Below are 23,376 nucleotides of genomic sequence, written 5' to 3' on the forward strand. Positions count from 1 at the left end.
CTTTTCAACTATTAAAAAGGAACAACTTTTTGATTGTTTATAATATAAAGTCCATTTATTTATTGTCTACTGCTTGTACATGACCAGACCAAAGAACTCTTACCCAAAGGTTTAGGTTAAAAGTCACATAATACAGTTGGAACCTCAAACGCTGGTCTTGGGTGGTCCCAAAGCACTTTTCTTGAGATACTACAGTGATTTTTTTTTCATCAGCTGGTTCACAAATCAAGTTGCACAGCCCGGGTGTATAACACAGATGTCATAAGAGTTCTAGCATCATATTTTCTACTTATCACTGTCCCACATGGCATGCTACTGTGTTTGTGAGTCCAGCCTCCCATGGTGGGTATGTCACCACTGACCTATAACACCTGGAATGACATACCTTTGCTGTAGATGGTCCTTTGCCACCCTCCATAACAGACTATTAAAGAACAAAATAAACAATACTGTTAACTAACTTTTTATAATGCTGTTAAAAGAAAAACTTCTGATGGAATCTTGGTTGTTTCTTCTCTCTCCATGCCGATCTAGGAAGTGCAAGTGCTGTTCAAGATCCATTTCCAAATCCCTATCTGAAGGTGTCTTGACATACTTTTTTGTCCATACGGACCTTTCAGAGAATCAGGCTGTTTGTGATTACTCCTAAATGTTACTCTAATTTCACTCTTAGTTGTTAATAAAACTCATTAGTATAAAGCTGTTGCCAATCAATTTTATTTTCTAGTTCACCACTCATTTTCACTTCCATATAACCATCAAATCATTCATTATACATATTAAAAGTGACACACAAGAGGACATATGCCATATTCAAGCAAAGAATGCTACATGACACCAAAAATGCTTTACTTGTCAACAATCTAGTAAGGGGAATCTTTCCACTTTATTACAGAAAAAAATAGCAAAATCAGAAAAAAAATTTAAAAGACAATTTATAGGAAAATCGGCAGTCAAAAATCCAATTCTATTTTACAGTAGTGGGCTATACTACTCTTATGTTTTACAGAAATGAACAAACAAAGTCAGCAATTTAGAAATGGAAAATAAACTTCCTTTCTTAGCACATAAAAAAAAGTTCAGCTGCAGGAAAACCTGTGCTTCCTTATTATAGTTTGTTAAATAACTTAAAAAACAAAGTCATAAGCAATCATAAATGTGCTGCTGGTGTGTTCACTTTGTGGGCCTCAAGGGAGAAATGTGTCTGGCAGGAGGTCTAAAGCACTGTAAAAAAACCCCACATGCTATCATGATGCCACAGACAATCCCAATCCCCACTCCTAGACAATATCTTTAATGTAAACCCATGTTTTAAACTCTACGGCTTTCAATGATTAGGTAGACTCTTGTCTCAAACCAGACTAAAAACACCTGAACTTTTCTCACTGGAAAGGAAATCATACCCTGATCACATTCCATTTCTCAGTTCTTCTAAGTATTAGAAAACTGTACTTTCTTTGAAAAAATAGCTAAAGTTCCAAAGAGAAAAAAACCCCACAAGCGATCCAGGGTATATATAAACATGTATTTTACCCAACACAGTGAGTAACTGTACTACAGTTTAGTCAATCTACTTGAAAAGGTTAATGCCAATGGCAAATTTAGAAGGGGATCCCTGTTTTTTCTATATCTTAAAAAATACTAGTGAGCTGTATAGTTAGGAGGGGATACATGGGGTTAACTGTAAAGGCTTTGATCTGCTTTGTTCAGCTCCACTTTCCTTAGAATAATTAGAAAAACTTACAGTTGGTTTGCTAGTCTGACCTATAATAATATAGTCAGAAAAGGCATTTTATCAACCACAATTTTCAAATGAGTATTTTAATATAAAGCAAGACAACTCTATACGGTGTCACAAATGACAATTCATAAAAGACCAATTAAAGTTCAGTATTTAGGTCAAGTTTTTCCAAACCCCTGGGCAGCCCAGGTGGGCTAAATGCAGCATGAGTGGGCCACATGTGCCCTGAGGAGAGGTCAGGAGGCAGGTCAGAGTCCCAGCAGGTGCTTGGTGACCACAATGTTGCCTCTGGGGATGGCATTCAAGTCAGTGATGACATAGTCATGTCACAGGTGCCACAACAAATCCCAGTATTCAGATGGCACAGAGAACACAAATAAGTTGAAAATCACTGTCCTGGTGGTTTCTACCTCCTCTCTGTCTCCTCTCTCCGGGTCCAACTAAAGCTGGTTTGTCACAAGTGAACAACGGCTTCCTGATGGTCAAAACGCCCAGCGTCTTCTTCTCAGATACTAAACTCCATATACATTTCCCTTCTCAAAGCCCTACCTGACCTTAGTTTCTGCAAAGTATTTCTTGTTCTCTGGCCTCTGTAATTTTTTTCACTTTCCTTCTTCATCCAGATCTCTTTCCCTTCCTCTCCCTAGTCTCAGGGAAATCAGACCTTCTGTGATTTTCATAATGCATAGGCAAATGACTCCTATGTCTTGCTCTAACGCTGATCTTCTCATTTTCAACACAGGATTTCTGTCTGCTGGGCATGAATATGTGCTGAAGACAGTGCCCAAGTCACTCTGGTGAAGATGGAACTCATTTTCCTCGAGACTGTAACGATCTACTTCCGCTATTTCTGTGAACAGCAGCAGCTGCATCTCCACCGTGCATGTGCGAGTGAGAAAACACCTCCTGTCTCAGGCTGATCCTCTCCGTCCTTTGTAAAATTTAGGTGTATTTTTTTTCCAGTTATATATTCACACATTGTTGAAAGACTCAGTCTTTCAGTTCTGGAAATTTTTCCTGGATTACTTTAGTACTTTTCCCTCTCTGTTTCCACTTTTCTGTCTAGAACTTCTGCTATTCAGTTATTGAACCTCGTGAACTGTCCTCAAATTTTGTCATTTCTCTTTATTTTCCAATTTTTTTCGTCCTGCTGTTTTCCTCAACTTACATTTCTATTGAGTTTTTCATTTCTGCTATTGCATTATTCATTTATAAGAAGTTTGTTTCTCCTGAATATTTTTTTATGTATTATCTTTTATAACCATTTATCTCTGAGGATATTACTAGATTAATCTCCTCCTTGCCTAATCTGTCTTGTTTTGGCCTCTGTCATGTTAAGAGGCTTTCCGCAAACGCCTCGTGATCCTTGGCTGTTCACTCCTATGTAAGAGTTGGGCACATAAATGCCAACTAGAAACTCTGCCCATGGGTGGTTTGTGACTGTGGGCTTCATAGTTGGGAGACTTGGCCGAGTAATTTATTTGGGGAACCCCCCCCCCCCACACACACACAATGTATCTTTAGATCTTTCCTCTTAAATCTGTGTCTGATTCCACAGAACTCTCTTCTGATTTCCTGGGGGAAAAGGTTAGGGGTGGTGGTGGTTCTCAACATTCAGTATGTGTCTAATTAATCCCATTTCAGTGTGGTAGCCCTGTCCTCAGCTGTGCCTGCTGTTCCTCAGTCCAAAGACCTGCTAAGGATTTGGCTTTCTTGGACTGCTCAGTCAGTGCTTGTGTGTCTCACTGCTCCTTTACTCATGTCTTAGTGGGTCTATGGAGGGAGGGGGCCTGATGCAGGCATTCAGCAAGAAGGCCTTGCTCCCCCTCTTCCATTCCCATTGCCCCTGATGCCAGTGGGACTTCCCCAGGATTCTTTTCAATCTTTCTACTTGTCTGCCTAGCCAATATATTGCTACAGAAGTCACTTTCTTCAAACACAAAACCAGTCACTTACTTGAAAACCACACTGGCTCTCCACTGCCTACAAAACAGTCAAACCTGCTTAGCACAGCACACAAGGTCTTGGATGCTCTGACCCCAGCATAGCTTGCCAGCATGACTTCTCTTCATACCACTTACCACACATAGTACAACGTTAGTTTTAATAGTGCACGTGTACCACCCTCTGCTTGAAGACAGGCAGTTATGGAGAGAAGGTTGGAACTAGACTGACTAGATCCACTGTCTCGGCTCTGCCACTTTACCAGTTTACCAAGTTAATCTCATCTGCAAAATAGGGATCATAATAGTACCTATTATTGTGAGGATTTATCAGAGCACTTGGAACAGCAACCGGCATATATGCGTTAAAGATTTTAGGTCTCTGCACACCTGTCTGCCCCAGAAGACTATCAAGTCCTTGGAGAGGATCTCTTCTCATTTGCTTAACATTTGTGGTGTGTTTATAATAATGGGGCAGACATGATGCTGTTCACAAGGGACAATGTAAAAAGAGCATGGCAAATGGAGACGGTTGGCAAATTATTAAAACATAATGTGACAAATGCTACAATACAGGAAAGAGCACAGTGAAGAGAACATAAAGCATGTAAGATCTAATGGTTCAAAACAGGTGGAGAAGGCTTCACAGGTCCAACATTTAAGATGGGGCTTGACCAAAAAAAAAAAAAAAAAGATGGAGCTTGATGAATGAATATGTAAGGCAAAAGGTGGTACTCCTAAGACAGTGAGTGGGGCGAGAACCACAGGTGAGACTAGAGGAACAGGTTGGGGCCAACTGCACAAGGCCCTGTATAACCTGTTTGAGTCTCTATTTTGTTTCAACCACTGTTTGTCAATTTCACCGTCCTAGCACACTGGGAGTGCCATAGACAATTTTGAGGAGTTATAAGTATTTTGTTACTAATAGCTGAAATGCAGCTACTTGGCAATTATTTAAAAAATAAATTAGAACACGCTTCCAAATAATGTTGAAGAAACCAGATATAAAAGAACACATACTCTATGATTCCATTTACATAAAAGACAAAGCTAGGCAAAATTAATCTATGTTGTCTCAATTTAGGGTATAGTTACCTTTACCGGTGGATAGTGACTGGATGGGGATCCAAGGGGGACCCCTGAGTGCCAGTAACGTTGTTTCTTGATCTGGATACTGGTTTCACAGGTATGTTGTTTGTGAAAATTCATCAGGTCGTATACATGTATTTTGCTGTATCTGTTGTATTTTAAGTTAAAACAATAAATTAGATTCATGACACTTAGTGGTCACTTGGACACACATGCGTTTACTTGAAGAAGAGGTGGAGTTACAGACTGGAAACTCATCGTGCAAATATCACTAGTTTTGTGTTCCTTTATGGACTACCTCAGGACAGCTCTGGTACTCTGAACAGCCAGGAAAGTTATCACATGGCCAGAGTCAAGTCACCTTCACCAACAGCAGGGCTTCAGTGAGGGTGGGAGGAATTGGCTTACACCTAAGGGTTAGTTATATTGAATATATGTAGCGTCTCTGAAATGCCAACATTCTGCGTACATAGGAGACTGCCTTTTCCTAATTTTAGATATTATAGCAAGGGACTGATGGTTCCTTATTAACCTTATAGAGAAACACAGGTCAAAAACACATCTTTATAAGCATGACTTTTAATGCATTTAACATTTATGTACCCTTAGGAACATAAAGAATCAAGTTTGTTTTTTTCCTTTCCTTAAAAAAATTTTAACTAAAAAAAAAGGTACCCAATTAAAAACAAGTAAGAGTAGAAAGAGATATATAATGAGAAGTCAAATTTTCTACTTCAGATCTGTTTCCCAGGGCAACCACTATTAGTATTTTCTTATATGTTCCTACATAAATATTTTATAAACACACAAAGGCATATATAAATGTGTGTGTATTACTCCTTCCCCACCTTCTTTTCTTAAACAAATGGGAGCCCAGTATACTCACTTTTTTTAACTGTAGATGTTTCATTTCTGTAAACATGAATACAGCTCATTCTTTCCACAAGTATATATAACTGAGCATACATACTATGAATATATACATTATGACTTACTTAACCAGATTATTTCTAGTCTTTCGCTTTTATAAACAATGTGGCATTGAAAATCCTTGAAGATACATACTTTTTAATTTATGTAGAAGCTGCCCCAATGTATACCCCCAACTCTGTTACCAAACAGAGTTTTTGACCTCTGCATTTCTCTTTGGTTAACATTAGTATCTGTTATTTTGATTAGCCATCCTCTGTTTAGTTCCACTGATCTTCCCATTTCTACCTGAATGAGTACTACCCTGTTTTGATTAACACAGCCTTAAAATATATTTTAATGTCTGATAGGTTCAGTCTCCTTATATTTCTCTATAAAAGGATCATTTAAAAAATATTTTAAGAACATTTCAGACTGTCTTAATGACAGACTGACCAGCGCAATATAGTTATGCTCTCAGTATATAAATCCATCACAGACCTTGGAGATATTGTGGATTCAGTTCCAGATCACCACAATAAAGCAAATATCACAAGGTGAGTCACACGGATTTTTTGGTTTTCCAGTGCATATGAAAGTTATGTTTACACTATACTGTAGTCTAGTAAGTGTGCAATGGCATTATGCCTATATATCTTAATAAAGAAATACTTTATTGCTAAAACATGCTAACCATCATCTAAGCCTTCAGCGAGGTGTAATCTTTTTGCTGGTGGAGAGTCTTGCCTCGATGTTGATGGCTGCCGACTGATCACGGTGGCCGTGGCAATTTCTTAAAATAAGACAGCCATGAAGTTTGCCCCACTGATGGACTCTGCCTTTCATGAACCATTCCTCTGTAGCAAGCAATGCATTTGACAGCAGTTTACCCATAGTAGAAGTGCTTTCAAAATTGGAGTCAATCCTCTCAATCCCTGCCGCTGCTTTATCAACTAAGTTTATATAATATTTTAAATCCTTTGTTGTCATTTCAACAACCTTCACAGAATCTTCACCGGGAGCAGATTCCATCTTAAGAAACCACTTTCTTTGCTCATCCATAAGAAGCAACTCCTCATCCATTAGTTTTATATTTGTAACAAATAATGAAAAAGTTTGAAATATTGCAATTACTAAAATGTGACACAAAGACACAAAGTGAGCAAATGTTGTTGGAAAAACGGCACCAAAAGACTTGTATGACACAGGATTGCCACAAACCTTCAATTTGTAAAAAATGCAGTATCTACAAAACACAATAAAGTGAAGCACAATAAAATGAGGTATGCCTGTAATGACGTGAAAACTTGAATTTACTGCCTCCTCTCAAAAAGACAGAATATAATTATCCATATCACAACAATTTTAAATAGGAAAATTACCTATTAAAACTCTTTTTAAAGAATACATTTGTGTTCGTAGACCACATATATATAGAGCTAATCACCTCTCCTTAAAAAACTGCTAAGATTCAAGTTTTTTACATATTACATTACACGTAAATACCTCAGGGGGAAATAATAGCCATACTGGCTTAAACAGCATCCCTCCCCAAATTCACATCTACCCAGAACCTGTGAATGTGGCCTTATTTGGAGATAGGGTACCTGCTGATATAATTAAGCTAAGATGCGGTCACACTGGATGAGAGTGGGCCCTAACCCAGTGACTGGTGTCCTTACAAGAGGGAAACTGGATACAGATATAGACACACAGGGAAAATGTCATGTGACAACAGAGAAAGAGACTGGAGTGATGTCCAGGAAGTCCAGGAATACCAAGGATTGCCAGCAATGGCCAGAAGCTAGGAAGAGGCAGGGAAGGATTCTCCCCTAGAGCCTTGAGAGAAAGTGTGGCCCTGTAGCCATCTTGATTTTGAACTTCTAGCCTCCAGAACTGTGAAAGGATAAATCTCTGTTGTTTTAAGCCACCAAGTTTGTGGTAATTTTTACAGCAGCAATAAGAAAGTAATACAATAACTATCCCAAATTTGTGTAAGTTGAACTACCATAAATTTTGAGTGCTGTACTTGTATCAAGTGACTTATCATTTGATATATCTTTTTCAGTCACTAGGCAGCTTCCAAAAGGCAAAGGAAAAGCATGTTAGAAAACCCTTTTGAAGTTTTTTGTTTTTTTTTTTACTGTTACCTCATTAAGGCACAATTATATTACGGAAAACCAGTTCCTGTTTTACAAAGGAGTCATACTTCTATTATATATTGTCTCAATATGTTTTAACAACTTCAAAAGTGCTGTTGGATTATATGGGAACAGATTTTTCTTCTGCAAACGATAAATGGCACCTTGTAGCTCTTCAAAGCACTTTACTGTTCTGTAAGATATTCCCACTTTAGAAACAATGTTATTTGGGCCTATGTCACAATCAACAGAGAAGGGAGTATTAGATTCTTTGGGAACCAGAGACCTCGACTGAGACTCCAGGATAAGTTCTTTTTTATCCCTACTTGTTCCAATTGTGTCCTGAATTTTCTTCATTGCTTCTTGGTGTAAAGATGTTAGTCTACTGTTTGCTAAACGCTGGTCTGTGGATTCTTCTTCAGAATCATCAGAGGTTTCATAATCTACCAGACTTTGAGAAGTTCGTTGGGGAGACAGATTATTAGCCTGGAGTGTGGCCTGGGCCTCCTCAGACATCACAGCATGGTTCAGTGGTTCAGAAGACGCTTCAGAAGCCCAGGAGACCCAAGCATGAGCATCTCTGTGATTACCAAGAACAGCCAAAGGACTAGGCTCTGTTTGGTTGCTGCTTCTGTCTTGGACAAGTGAGGAGATACAACAACAAATATTTACATTATCTTTAGATTCAGTTATATCAAAGTACTTGCAAATGGTGAAAAAATTATCCCAGTCTTTTTGCAATAATTTTAAATACCTAACAAAATACTCAAGAAAACAGGTTTCTGATGAAATCAAAAAATCAAGAAGAACTGTAGAATCAAATCCTATATTTTTTAATAAGAATAAAAAAATACAGTGTGGATTATAGCCATTTTCATGTGTGTGATGGTTCCACATTTCTTTTTCTTGGGTCAAGCTTTCAGTAGCTTCACATTCTCTGAAAACAAAGAGAGCAGAGACTTCAGATTAATGACTGTTTACAAATACAAGTTTTGACAGATGTAATTTACAAACCATAAATTCTCCTATCAGATTTTTTTTAATGTATGCATTATTTTAAAAACAAAAAAATTTCAAAACAATCTCTTTTTCCACAAACTCCATATAAATCTGATTCAGTAAAATAAATAAAATCCATTGACTTTGGTAGTTCTAGTTTTTACCTGCCCAATTAAAGTCCTCTGTCTTCCTGTCTCTTGACATCAGAATTCCTTGCTCCTACAGGTAACTAATTCCCTGTGGTAAGGTGGGAATTAACCTCCTTCTTTTCCTTCCACACTTGCCTCAACAGGGGTGGGAATGTGACCCAGAATGACCAATCAGAGTACCCAAGCTCCTGGCCACCATGATTCCAACATGAATCTGTGACCCACGTAGGCTAATCAGATCTCTCCAGGACTTCTGCTGGCACCATTAAAGATTATAACTGTAAGGCTGCTGTAAGCCTGGCACTGCTGGTGGCCCTGTCTGAGAATTAATTCAGAGCCGTGAGATAGAAACAAAGAGAAATAATCAATGACATGGTTTGAGTCATATACAGTTACACCTGATGCCAGTTTGACCCCTTAGAATTCCCAATTAAGAGCCAATAAATTCCATTTTTTTTTCACTTAGACTAACTTATGTTGATTTCTATCACTTATAGCCAGTCACTCTTAACTAATACAGTTACATTAAAAAAAATACATGTGACATGAGCACATGCCTCTGCGAGCACACTAAACTCAAGCTAAGAAAGTTAGAAATTCACATACAAAGTAAATTTAATTCAGAGGCTTCCTCTTTCTTGATGAGTAAGAAGTCAGCTTTGAATACAACTAAGATATACTCTACGAGGCATGTGCATTCAGACAGAATTTGTATTTGACCGTTTCTAAGCCTAATTCAAATCGCATGCAGGAATTCTGTGTTCTTGATTAGAACCTTTTGAAAATTGGCCCCAAACTCTTACAGTCTGAAAGCAGCCACTGCCAGCAGTGTCATAATACAAGTAAGAACTGGCAGCACAACACTGCACCGACAGTCATTAGTAAGAAATCCCTTTCTCTGAAGCCAAGAAAGAAATGGAAATAAAGCAAATACTTTAAGGTTTTAATAAAGCAGAAGCAGAAACAGTGTAAAAGGTCTTCAGTTATTAACTTCATTACCAATTACAGATATTTGCCACAAGAAGATTGACCCAAGATTGACCAAGTACAGCTGTTTTAATAAACAGAAATAGGATCAGTATAAAATGTCATCAGTAACGTAAGTTCATAATCAATTTCAGATATCTGCCTCAAGATGATATCAATCCCAGTTCAACTGTACATTAAAATGAAAATTTACAACAGCTCCTTTGATTACTTACAAGATTGTACTCACCTTTAGAAAGGCAAAAATCACCTTACAGAAGTTCAATACAGACAAGTTAGTCTTAGAGGTGAAGAGAGTTCTTAAACATCAATTAAATTAAGACTTAGACAAGTGTATTAACTTATTCCTGATCACACAGGTAAAGCAAAGGTGGTGACTCAGCCAGAACCCATGCTGTCTAATATCAGTCTAGTTCTAATCCCTAGATCTGCCTAGCCAGCCAAGTTTTCATAATGAGAACTCAAATGTAATCTATTTTCATGTAGGGCAGGGTTAAAGAAAGGAATTGGAACTTATAAGGAAACCACAAGATTGTTAGGGATTTTTTTTTTCCCCTAATGATGGAAAGTAAATAGTATGTCCAACACATTATTAAAAATGTTTTCTGCTTTCCTGGGATGTAGTTAATAAAATTACTTTAAAATATACAAACCTGGTCAACTTCAGGTAGATGCCCATTGCTGTTTTGGCAGCCTCCAGCATGTCATCGTCTTGTTCTATGAAGACCCTAGACAACCACTCACAAAGATTGTGTGATCGCAGAGACGGCTGAAGGTGAGGCTTTAAGAAGGTCAGTAACTCAGACATGAACCTCTGTAAATCAACTTCAAAAAAATGCAAATTTCAAAGAGCAAGCAACAGTTTATGAATGCATTTATAATAACTTGCCTATATATAAATTTATAATATCTAGAGTATTTTAAAATTCATTTTCATAATTCACACTTTCAAAAAGTTTGTGAGTTAGGGATTATCTCCACTCTGTATATTAGGAAACTGAGCTTCAGAGAAAAAAATGACCCAGTCAGTAGGATACAGTTAAAATGTATAGCCAGATCATCTACTTCCCACGCTGCCAAATAACTAATTATCTCTGAGAAATAAAAGTTACATAAATTCTTGCTAAAAGCATATAAATGAATGAGTGGTAGGCAACAGAAATCACTTCACTGGATGTCACATGGTTTGTTACTAGAGGCAACAATGCACCCAAACAAAAATAATTTGCCCTCAAAATAACAGAAAAAAATTTTTTTGTTTGTTTAAAATTGTTTAAAGTATTAAAAGAAAGTACTACTATTAAGCACAAAAGTCAAAAAGGTTTTGAGGAGTTTTAACTGCAATTTAAAATTCTTGACATATAACACGCGCCATCTAGTGTTGTAAATGATAACTGCACAGGATTATATCTTGCAATGTTGTTACTACAAGCTAAATGTTACCTAAAGCAATTCAGGGAAGTCACTGCTTACAATTCAGACCTTTCACTGAAACTCTGTGCTGCTTGCTTAGAGACGTTTACTATTCATTTTTCTCAAATGAAACAGAGCACCTACACTGAATACTTTAAATGGCTCTCTTTGGACTCTAAGTTAACATCCTGGAAATTTTATACAAAAATTTCTTCATCAATATAACTTCTGACATAATAGTTTCGATTCAACTCCTAATTGTCAAAAATCTGTATTAGTAGATATACCAATTTTATGAAGGAAAATATGAATAATATACTACAAGTATCTGAATATGAATTGACTTACATTGCTTACTTTGAAGTGACTCAACAGCATCTTTATTTTTTAAACACAATTATTAACTATACTATGCAAATTCAGTTTAGAGCACAAAACTGAAACTTTATTTCTTAAGGTAATTCTAGTTTTTTCTCTTTTTTTTGAAGAAAATTAATAAATTATAACTAGAATAACATATAGCTTAAATTGTGAAATTACAGTCCTGAGATTTGATAATTACGAATAATTTTACTTCAGTAAATAATTCATTACTTTGCATACAAAAGGAGTTTGAGAGAGTTACCTTTCATTTCATTTGCTGAAGCACCATTTTGAAACTTGATTTCTAAGGATCTAATGATAAGTAAGCTCGCTGCTCTAAGGATCACATGATCTGGACCAGGGACACATTCACATCCAGGTTGGACTTCATCGCCTCCAAAGCAGGAAGGTTTTCCATAGACAGACAGTGTCCTCAAAAAGCCCAAATCCACAGCTTGCAGAACAGCATCAGCCAAAGCCAACAGGTCCACATCTAAAGGATGATCTGGTGCCATGAAGGTAGGGACGGATCCCCGACAAAGGTCTTCACCCACTTTGCAGAGAAGGCACTTTTTGATGAATATGATGAATTTCCTTTTGACAAAAGCCTGAATAGGCCAGGTAATAACGTTGAACACACAAGAAGGTTTCAAAAATAACATCCTCTGGCAAGTGAAATGTAACTTCAGGTGGATTCTGGAGGCTATAAGAAGTTCAAGCAATTCCAGGAAACATATCAAGCTGTTTATTAGTTTAGAAGTATCTTGGTGGTTTTCAAAATGCTGAGAAAATAAGGAATTGTAAAAGACTTCAAAAATAGTGTCAAAAGGAGTCAGGAACTGCTTTAGAATTTCTGTGATTAAAAAAATAGTAATTATAAGCAACAGGAAAAACAAAGATTTCTTAAAAAGCAATTTTACAATTCAATTTTTATAATTATTATCCTTTTATAAGATGAAAAAATGGATTGGATTGTTTATCTCTAACATGAACAAATGAAGATACACAGACTAAGTAAGAGCTAATAACCATGGCTAATACCCATTTTACAAATATCAGTAACATCAGATGATGCAAAGGATATATAAAAATGAAAAGCTTTAATTTCAATTTTTAATAATAGTGAAGTTTTACTTTTTTTCCTTTTAAAAAGGTATCCTCAATCAAAAAATATGGGGCAAAATTCTTTAGTTTTTCATACTTCAAGACAGATCAGACGTTGTAAAGTAAGTTTTACTCTTCATTATATAACTATAATGCTCCTTGGGAACAAGATAATGACCATTGTTTACAGGGAAACATAATTCATACCTGTTTTTTGTGAACATGTATCTTTAAAGATTTCTTTTATTACAAAGGTAAGCATCCAGAGGCAGTGTACTACTTTATCACTTTCAGTATATTCAGAAAGATTTTTTTGGCAAAAAGAAATCCAGGAATTACTCAATGTTATCTAGAAGTTAGAAAAAATTTAAAGAAGTTATAATACAATATTTTCTTTACAATTACAAATTACCTATTATATACAACTCAATACAACATTGCTTACTCCCTTCCAAAAAAAAGTATGATAATATTTGTTAAAACAAGGACACAAATATCCTAATATTCCTTAAATCAAGAAATTCAATATGCCATAGAAATAAAAGATCAAAGGGAACATGAAAATATTACCAGTGATTATTATCTCTGGTACCTGGAATGATATGTAATTTTTATTTTGGTCTTTATACATTTTCTCTTTTCCCAAATTTTCTACTGCAAATACTGCCTTTTTTAATTCAGGAAAGAATGTTATTTTAAGAAAGGAACAAGCAATTATAGCTGAAAGAAGTCAGTAAATTTAGATTTGTTTATTAACTAATTCAGAGATAAGAGAAAAATCTGATAATTTGTTCATATTTTTTCATTATGCTGAGGATCACTCTTAGAATTTATTTATATTAAACCTGTGAAAATGGTCTTAGTCTCAAGCAGGGGTTCCTAAACCTTTTTTTGGAGGGGAGAAAGGAGGCCCACCTACTTCTTCGACAATCTGAAGAAAGTTATGAACTCTCTGATGTGAAACCCATCTTTTGGGTTAAGAATCTGATTTGTGAATATTTACAACATATTTAAGACTCTAATCCTTGATATAAGCCATCATCATATTATTCTATTCTTACACTTTTGTGGATTTACACGTTATTGTGTGAGCAAATATTTTATTGATAAAATATTGAATGCCAGAGAGCAATTTTAAAGAAACTATAAAAGAAACAGTAACATAATTTGATTACTTATCTTACCTTTTCCTTCAATTGGAAATACAGAAGTAGTGCAAGGCACTTTGCAGCCATGTGAGATAACAATTTATCCGAGTTTTGGAACATACAGGTCTATAAGAAAACAAATAAATTTACCTACTGTTACTGAATGTTAAAACTTATATTTTAAAAATCTAGATCTTAAAAAAAAAACCCAAAAGCAAATGGGCTTACTAATTTAGAATCGATGTCAGATGATTTTAAAAGCATTTTAATTATATCTCTATATTTCTCCTTTGCATGCAATTCAGTTTCGACAGATAATATTCTGGTCATCATCACTTTAATCACTGTTAACTGAAGGAGCATTATTTCTCGGGTACTGTTCATCTGAAAATGTCTCTGCAAACACACAGGTGCTACAGAAGGGGTAGCCAAATTGACAGAGGATGGCTGATGCTTGCCCTGAACATCAAGGATGTTTGAGCAGTCTGAGGAGGTGGCTGTAGAGCAATCTTGATCTGAAAATGCTGGGTTGAGATAAAAGATGTAATCATGGCTGTCATTTTCAAGTGTGGCTCCAAGAAGTACTTTCCTGTATAATTGTTCTAAAACTTCAAAGAAAGCTTTCATTTTGATTGCCAAATATATCTTACAAGAAGGTCGACAAATCCAAATTGTAAATATTAATCTTAGAAATGGGATGAATCTCTGTTTCTTCAATAAAACCTAAAATAGGAAAAATAATTTAAAAATATAAGTGTTATATACATTACATTACAAGGGAAAGGCATCTGTTTCCACTTAAACATTTAGTCTCTCAAGTTAAAGGTAATACTGATGGCTTAATTTCTAAAAATGGAAAATTGGTAATAAGATTATTTTAAAACAATAAAAATAAAATTTATGTTTTTCATATAGATTTAAGATCATAAAATTATTTTTAATTTTATTACAGTAAAACTTTAGCTTTCCTCTAACATTTTTCAATGGGCTGTCAGAGTTTCTCAACCTTGGCACTATTAACAGTAGGAACTGGGTAATTTTGCTTTGGGGGAGCTGTCTTGTGCATTGTAGGAAGTTTTAGCAGCATTCCTGGTCTCCACTCACTAGATGCCAGTAGCATGCCCTTGGGAGGCAAAATCATCCAGGTTGAGAACCATTTGGCTAATTACTCAAATTCATTAACTTTTACCTTCAACTTATAGATGAAAACCTAAAGTTAGATTGCTATGTGGTCAAACTATTATGGTTATTGCTGATTAACTCCCAACTTAAAATTATATGATAATATAAAGAAACCCTGGTTATCATTTATAACATCAAATTAAAAAATTTTAAATGCCATCCCAAGAAAAAGACAAGACGTTAAGCAAAAGCAATCCAAACGTGAGCAAACTGTATTTTGTATTTGCAGCTGGATATAAATTTAGACATCCTGGTTGCCCCAGGCTCCTTTGACCTGATGGAGACCAGAAAGAGTGGGGAGAAAGGAAAGGATCAGACATGGCTTTTAAAGCAGAGAAATGGGCAATCAACTGATAACTGAATATTAGAGAAAGCATGTAGTTACTATACAGCAAGCGTGGCTAGGAAAAATGAAAGACTTTGGTGCAAGCAAAAGAGATTACTGAATATCCTTTCAATGGAATACTGGAGCCTCTGGGAATTATCGGATCCTACTAGGGCTTGGTCTTTTCACTGCCTTTGAGCTATTTTACACCTTGGTAAATTGTAAGTGACTGATAGCAATGCAAATAATTCTTGTCTGAGGACATGCTCATAATTGTCTGGTGAAGGGGCAACCCTTCCTGCAGTGGGAAAAGCCAGTTTTGCTTCCATCGGTAAACTCATTTCAACATTCCTTTACTCTATATAAAGTCAACTTTTCTTTTAAAATGGTTGTGACATTTGTCTAGTTCTTTCATTAATTAACTAGTTAAATAAAATCGTTGTTCCATGTTCATTTTATATGGGTCATGATTTTGTCCTTTTAAAATTTATATTTAACAAAATCCACAAAATTCCCTCCTTTACCCGGACCCACTTATAAATGCCCATCTTTAACCTCTTTCCTTCCTCACTGGAAGAGACCTCATGGGGGGGCTGTCACTTTTATTGGGTCTCACTTTTACTATAGGGCTACTGGCCTGCCCTTGGTCTTCAAACCTCCCTCTCCACTGGTTTCTTCCCCTTGCTTAGCTTGTGAGGAATTTCAATTCCTGGTCACCCCTACAAGACAAAGCCACCCTGTTCTAGTCCTCCAGTGCAGAAATAAATATTAAGAAACCTATAGATTTTAAGGTTACAAATGAAGCTTCTGTAAAGTTTTCACTGAATTCTATTTTCAAACCGTGGTGTGTATCTCACACAATTTATAAACATAACTTAATACGGTAATATCAGTAACCTTCTTCCATCTGATAATGTTAAAATTTACCTGAGCCCTGTGCCTCCAGAAAGCAGCCATGGTTAAGAAGCACTGAACCTTCTGTGTTCCAAGAAAGGGCTGACTGTATTTCCAGATAGGAGCCACCTTCACCCTTCCTTACTGACTCCCTAGTTTTATAAAACTCCCCATTTTTTCCTTCTTTGAGAGGTTTTCCATTAATATACATCCTCCCTGTTGCAATACTTGAATAAAATCATCTCCTTAATTGTCTGGTATATTTTGTCTGTCACATACTAGAAATTAGTTTTCATATTCTACTTCGAAGATGAATTCCATCATACTTATTTTACTTTATATTTTAGTTATAACATTTCTTCCCAATAAAACTACTGACATTTTTATATATATCCTATTACATAAAATATTCTGTGACAATATTTTTTATTTTAAAACTAATTTAATCAGTAAATCTATCTAATTAGGTTTTAATATTATATGCTCAACTCTATTAATATAATTTTCAACCACAAATGGAATTATTTTTATTTCAATGTTATAGCAATAAAAATACTTCTAATAATATTCCTATACATCTTAAGTCCTTAAATTTTACCACAAATGAGAATAAAACTGCTATTTCAACTATTTTTCAACCTATAAAAAGACCCATTTCAAATGGTTCAATCATTTCAGCACACAAAACTAAAGTGAATGCCAATAAATAGGTAAACAAAAAAGCATTTTGGGGGTTTGGCGGGGGGGTTGGAGGGAAGGATGGGCTGTTTTCTATCACGGTGGGACCCAGGACCTTGATAAGAGTGGTTATGAGAAATCAGATTGAAAAGTTATAAACTTGAAGATACAAAGAGTCAAAATGATGCTTTATAGACAGAAAGAAAAACAAAAGCATCAGCTAGGGGTCACAAATGCCAGGCAGATAACAAATGAACGAAGACAATAGGTGCTAGGCTGCTTCTACTGTGACTATTATAAACCCTTCCTAATTACAGTGTCTTTTAAGATATTAATGCTGGCCAAAGAAACCTGCATTGAAACAAATGTCTATGGTAACCCACTGACAATTGAGAACTGCAGTTGTTGTTTTAAAGCAATCATAGCACTAAAGGAAAGGACAAACCCTGAAAAAACGAACTAGGGGATTAACCAACCACACTTTTTTCCTCGTAGTGGCTGCTATGAGATTGGGACATCTCAACCTGCATTACCATGCTGGTCTGGAGGAAGGCATACCCCTCCGACACCAAGCTCTTACGAGACATCGCCAAAGCGAAGTGTCTGGGGAAGGATGCTCAGAATGCTGAGAGGCTGTGGAGCCAGCTATCCTGGATAAATGAGAGAGATCTGTCTAGCCTGTAAAGGACACAAACGTTAGGAGAGACCTAATTAGGAAAAGTGAATGAGCAGTGCTTCTCAGAGTTCTTTCAGAAAATGCCTCCTGGAAAAGGAAAGTGAATTCCCACGTCAGGGGGCCTAAGGGGCTGCCCATTACAAACACAAAATTTGTTTAAAGTCTCTCTTTTATTGTTTAAGGACTGTAAACTATCTGAATTTTGCAGTCAAATCCTAATAGAATCATGCTTAATATAAAAAATATATTCCCCACCCAGCTTCACATAAAATCAATGATTTAGGGATAATAATTACTGAAGTTTATCGAGCGCCCACTATGTATCAGAAACTGTTTTAAGTGAGTAATAGCTTCATAACAACTGTAATAGGTGGGTACTTAATTACCACACCCATTTTATGATAAGGAAACTAAGGCAAAAAGAGATCAAGTTACAGAGCCAGTTAAGTGGCAGAATCAGGATTTGAACCCAGAAAGTCTAATTTCACAGCCAGTGCCCCTTCTCAAATTTCCTCTGATGTTCCAAAGCCTCAGGGCAATGGGTGAATAGAAGTTCTCTAATAAACTTCTTAAGTGTAAGGAGTAACTCGCACAGCCTAATCTTGAACAGTTTCTATAGGTACTCCCACAATAACTTAAAGCAGAATACTGATCCTCAGAATCATTTCTACATGCTGCACAAATTCTAAAATCAAGGCCAATTACTATACAACTTCCCAACTATGCAACTTCCCAGTGCAAACTACAATTAATTTTTTCAAATGATACTCAGCAACCAAAGGTTGAAACATTAATTAGGACACCCATTTGATTGATTTTTACATTAAATTACTTTTAGTAGCTACATCAAACCCAGGGTGAAAAGCCTAACTATCATACTTTGATATCAGTTCATCAACAGTTTAAAGGCAGTATAAATAGAAGTGACTAAGACCTTGATTTAACTTCATTTAAAATAATTTCAACCTTTTACAACAATTAACTCAAGATGGATCACAGGCTTAATACTTAAAATTAACCTTTTAGAAAAAAAAGGAGAAAATCTTTGGGATCCAACGCTAGGCAAACAGCTCTTAGACTTGGCCTTCAAAGCCCAATCCATAAAAGTAAAAACTGATAAACTGGACCTCAACAAAATTAAAAACTTTTGCTCTGTGAAAGACCCTATTAAGAGGACAAAAAGATAAGCACAGACTGAGAGAAAATATTTGCTAACCACATTTCCAACAATGGACTAGTATCTAGAATATATAAAGCACTCTCAAAACTCAACGTTAAAAAAGATAATAATAATTAGGAAATGGGCAAGAGACATGGACGTGTTCACTAGAGAGGATACAGAGCAAGTAAGTACACAAAAAGATGTCCAACTACATTAGCCATTAGGGAAATGTAAATTAAAACCACAGTAAATACCACTATCAATATGATTGAAATAAAAATTAGTGACACCAAATTCTGGCCAGAACATGGAGAAAGTGGACCACTCTACATTGCTGGTGGGAACACAGAATGGTACAGTCACTGGAAGACAGTTTGGCTGTTTCTTAGAAAACTAAACATACTCTTACCACGTCGTTCCAGCAACTGCACTCCTCGGTGTTTCCCCAGAGGAGTTGAAAACTTATGCCCAGAAAAAAACCTGCACGTGCATAATTGCCAAAACTTGGCAGCAATGAAGATATCCTTAAGTAGGTGAATGAATATATATAAACCGTGGTACATCCACTCAATGGAATATTATTCATGCTAAAAAGAAAGTGCTATCAAGCCATGAAAAAGACATGGAGGAAACTTAAAAGCGTATTACTAAGTGAAAGAAGTCAATCTGAAAAGGCTACATAGTGTATGATTCCAATTATATGACACTCTGGAAAAGGCAAGACTATGGAGACGGTAAAAAGATCAGTGGTTGCCAGAAGTTGGGGGATGAGGGGAGGGATGAATACATGGAGCACAGGACTTTTAGGGCAGTGAAATTATTCTGAATGATACTACAATGATGTGATTATACATTTGTCTATTATAGTCTAAACCCATAGTATGTAAAACACCAAAAGTAAACCCTAATGTGAACTATGGATTTGGGTGATTATGACGTATCAATGTAGGCTTATCAACTGTAACACATGTACCACTGTGGTATCCCATCTGCAGATGCTGATAATGGAGGAGACTATGCATGTGGGGGGCGGGCAGAAGGTATACAGGAAATCTCTGTACCATCCTCTCAATTTTGCTGTGAACCTAAAACTGTTCTAAAAAATATAGTCTTTAAAACAAAACAAAAAAGCTAAACATGCTACCATATGACCCAGTAATTACACTCTTGGGCGCTTATTCCAGCAAAATAAAGACTTATTTTCACACAAATACCTGTATGTGAAAGTCCGTAGTAGGTTTATTCACAGCAGCCCCAAACTAGAGACAATCCAGTTGTCCTTCAACGGATGAATAAACTGTGGTACATCCATACTACTCAGTAATAAGAAGGAAAGAACTATTGATACATGCAATAACTTGGATGACCCTTAAGGGAATCATGCTAAGAGAAAAAAGCCAATGTCAAAAGGCTGCATACTGTATGGTTCAATTCTTGAAATGACAAAATTAGAGAGCTGGAGAGCACATCAGTGGTGCCAGAGGTTAGTGAGGGCCCCTCCCACTTGGTGGGTAGGGTCATAATGGCCTTGTGATAATAGAACTGATGGGGAACACGCTAACCTATATATGCGATAAAATTGCGTTGAACTAAATACACACACGTAAATTAACAGAAGTAAAAGGGGAATCTGAGTTGGAGCAGCAGATTGATTGTATCAATGTCAATATCCTGGTTGTGATACTGTACTACAGTTTTGCAAGATGCTACCATTGGAGGAAACTAGTTGAAGGGTACACGAGATCTCTCTGTATTATTTCTTACAACTTCACGTGAATTTACAATTAGCTCAAAATAAAAAGTTAAATTAAAAAAAAACAATTTCAGCTATAGGCATCAGCCTTCTGATCCTTAGCAACAATATGCATAAGACTTCATTAATATCAACTAAAATATAAATGTAAACTCATTAGAACTTTGATTTTAAAAATTTCTAGACTGAAAACTGAGAATGGTATTTAAAAATATTTTCTTAAAAAGTATTCCTAAGAAATAGAGCTTTTAAGTGCATAGTCTATTCACTAGAAGACATTCTCCCACAACTTAATTTTAAAATTATCAGAAAACAAGCTGCTAGTAATTTACTCCTTTGTCTAAAAAAAAAAAAAGATGACATTACTTTTAGGGAGTTTTTTTTTTTTACATAAACTCTACATTAAATTCAGAATACAGAAAAATAATTACTTTCATGGTCAGTATGTAAAGTAAAAAACTGCTTTTCTTTCTATGAGAAGCTAATGGTTTGCTAAGTGACTAGAATCTCTCAATACTGGGCTTTGGCCTAATGGAACAATAGGTTCAAATCTGACCACAGCCAGACAGGTTACTTAATCTCTCTCTCCAATAACAAGGCTGCTGTGATTCTTGAGGCAGAAGTTGAGGCACTCTAAACAAAGGCTGCTTCTAAGATTCCAGTTCCTTCCCCCAACTGAGATGGCATTTACTTTGTCCAAAAAATTAAAGTGGGTCTGGTTAAGACTCCACAGAAAGTTGGGAGGGGGCGGGGAACCTGGGTGGCAGTGCCAAGATTAGGAAAGTCTGAGAGGGCAGTGAAGGCACTGAGAAGGCCCAGAAGATGAAAGGACAGAGGTTCCCATCATCCATGTCCACCATCAGGGCCATCATAGCTGGCCAACTCTGATTTCAAGAGCACCTCTCTACCCTATTGACAAGAGGGGGAAGGATATGTTCCAACAGCACATCCTGTGTTAGGCACCTTCCCTTCGCTCTGCTAGTTCTACTCTTCCCCTTTCTCTGCGTCCCAACATGCTCCTGTAGTAGATGGGGGGGGGAAGGGGGGAGAGGGAGAGCAGGAGACTGTTCTTTCCAGTTTCAGGAATGGCTCCTTCTACTTACCTCCAGGCCTAGAGCAGGTACTGGCAGTTACCAGCCCCCAGGGTACACCATCCCTTGCTCATTTCCTTAAAACAAGTTTTAGCTGCCTCAGAATCACTTGCCAAGGCACGTAAAAGCAGACTGCAGGCCTTACCCCAGGAGTTTCAGATATAGCAGTTCTGGGATGGGGCCCCCAAATTTTTATTTCTAACAAGTTTCCAGGTTATTGCTAAAACACTAAGAACACTTAGACCCTGCCTCATGTTTGTAAATCGTCCTCCTATTAAACTCTTGTTGGCAGGACTCTGATCCAGGTCAGGCATTTTTTTTAGCATAAAGAAAAAACCTGATAATTAAGTTATAGATAAAAGATAAAATGTATGATTAAGACAATACTTAAAAGTGTTTTTCTGTCAACGTGGTATACTGGTAAGAACCTGGGATCTGGGATCTAGAGTCATATGTCTCTACCACATCAGGGTCACCATGGGGCAAGCTACCACCTCAGCTTCAGTCTCCTTCCATGTTCAAGGGCATAATGACGCTGGGAGGGTTAAGTTAAATGATTGTCTCCGTAATAATCCCCAGTGCACATCTGTCAGTGTTTCCTACGCCCCAGGTGGCCCTGTTAAACAAGATAACACACGGCAGGAATGACTCCAGGCCCTGCCCACCCCACTCCTTCCTTTTACTTCCTTTGCACTTCTATTTATGGTGTGAAATTGTTAAAAAAAATGAATGAACATGATTTATTTTGAGAAAAAACAATGCTCCTCCCCCATTTCTTAAAGGAGTGGCAAGTTAAGAAAGGCGCAAATAGAAGACACCGTTTACCAGATTCTTTTTTTAATTGAGGTATAATTGACATATAACATTATATTAGTTTCAGGTGTACAACATAATGACTCTCTCTCTCTCTATATATATATATTGCAAAATGATCACTACAATAAATCCAGTTAACATCCATCAACATAGTTTCAAAAATTTTTTTGTGTGATGAGAACCGTTAAGATCTGCTCTCTTAGCAACTTTCAAATATGCAATACAGTATTATTAACCATAGTCACCATGCTGTACATGACATCCCCATGACTTATTTATTTTATAACTGGATGTTTGTAACTTTTGATCCCCTTCACTCATTTGCCCTCCACCTCCCCCCACCCCACCAATCTCTAACAAACACCGATCTGTTTTCTGTATCTATGAGCTTGGTGTTTTTGTTATTTTCTTTATCATCCATCGACACATACTTAGGTTGTTTCCATTAATTGCAAGCAAACGAATCAGGCAGCAAATGCAAAGGCAACCTACAAAATGGGAGAAAATATGTGCAAACCATATATCTGATAAGGGGTTAATATCCAAAATATATAAAGAACTCATATAACTTGATAGCAAAAACAAAAAAAACTGATTAAAAAATGGGCAGAGGATCTGAATAGACATTTTTCCAAAGACATACAGATGGCCAACAGGTAACACTAAAAGATGCTCAACATCATTGATCATCAGGGAAATTCAAGTCAAAACCACAGTGAGATACCACCTCATACCTATTAGATTGGCTGTTTATCAAAAAGACAAGAAATAACAAGTGTTGGTGAGGATGTGGAGAAAAGGGAACCCTTGTGG

General features: G+C 36.5%; 1 protein-coding gene across 3 annotated transcripts in view; it reads right to left on the reverse strand.

The window, feature by feature from the left end:
- LINS1 (lines homolog 1) overlaps positions 1 to 23,376 on the reverse strand; it is a 42,313-nt gene that overhangs the window by 12,230 nt on the left and 6,707 nt on the right. The window contains exons 2-7 of one of the 3 annotated variants that reach the window (XR_009562887.1): positions 14,215 to 14,709; positions 14,023 to 14,112; positions 13,046 to 13,187; positions 11,997 to 12,587; positions 10,612 to 10,783; positions 4,780 to 8,760 (exon numbers count right to left, since the gene is read on the reverse strand). Coding sequence is in view for 2 of the 3 variants with exons in the window: in XM_030873111.2 (XP_030728971.2) it covers positions 7,875 to 8,760; positions 10,612 to 10,783; positions 11,997 to 12,587; positions 13,046 to 13,187; positions 14,023 to 14,112; positions 14,215 to 14,613 (2,280 nt within the window). In the remaining variant the exon portion in view is untranslated. Of the gene's footprint in view, positions 1 to 74; positions 8,761 to 10,611; positions 10,784 to 11,996; positions 12,588 to 13,045; positions 13,188 to 14,022; positions 14,113 to 14,214; positions 14,710 to 23,376 lie in introns of those variants that run through there. The other 2 variants (XM_030873111.2, XM_060293910.1) reach the window with 2 other exon arrangements.

This window comes from Globicephala melas, chromosome 2, assembly GCF_963455315.2.
Source record: "Globicephala melas chromosome 2, mGloMel1.2, whole genome shotgun sequence".
Lineage (NCBI taxonomy): Eukaryota > Metazoa > Chordata > Mammalia > Artiodactyla > Delphinidae > Globicephala > Globicephala melas.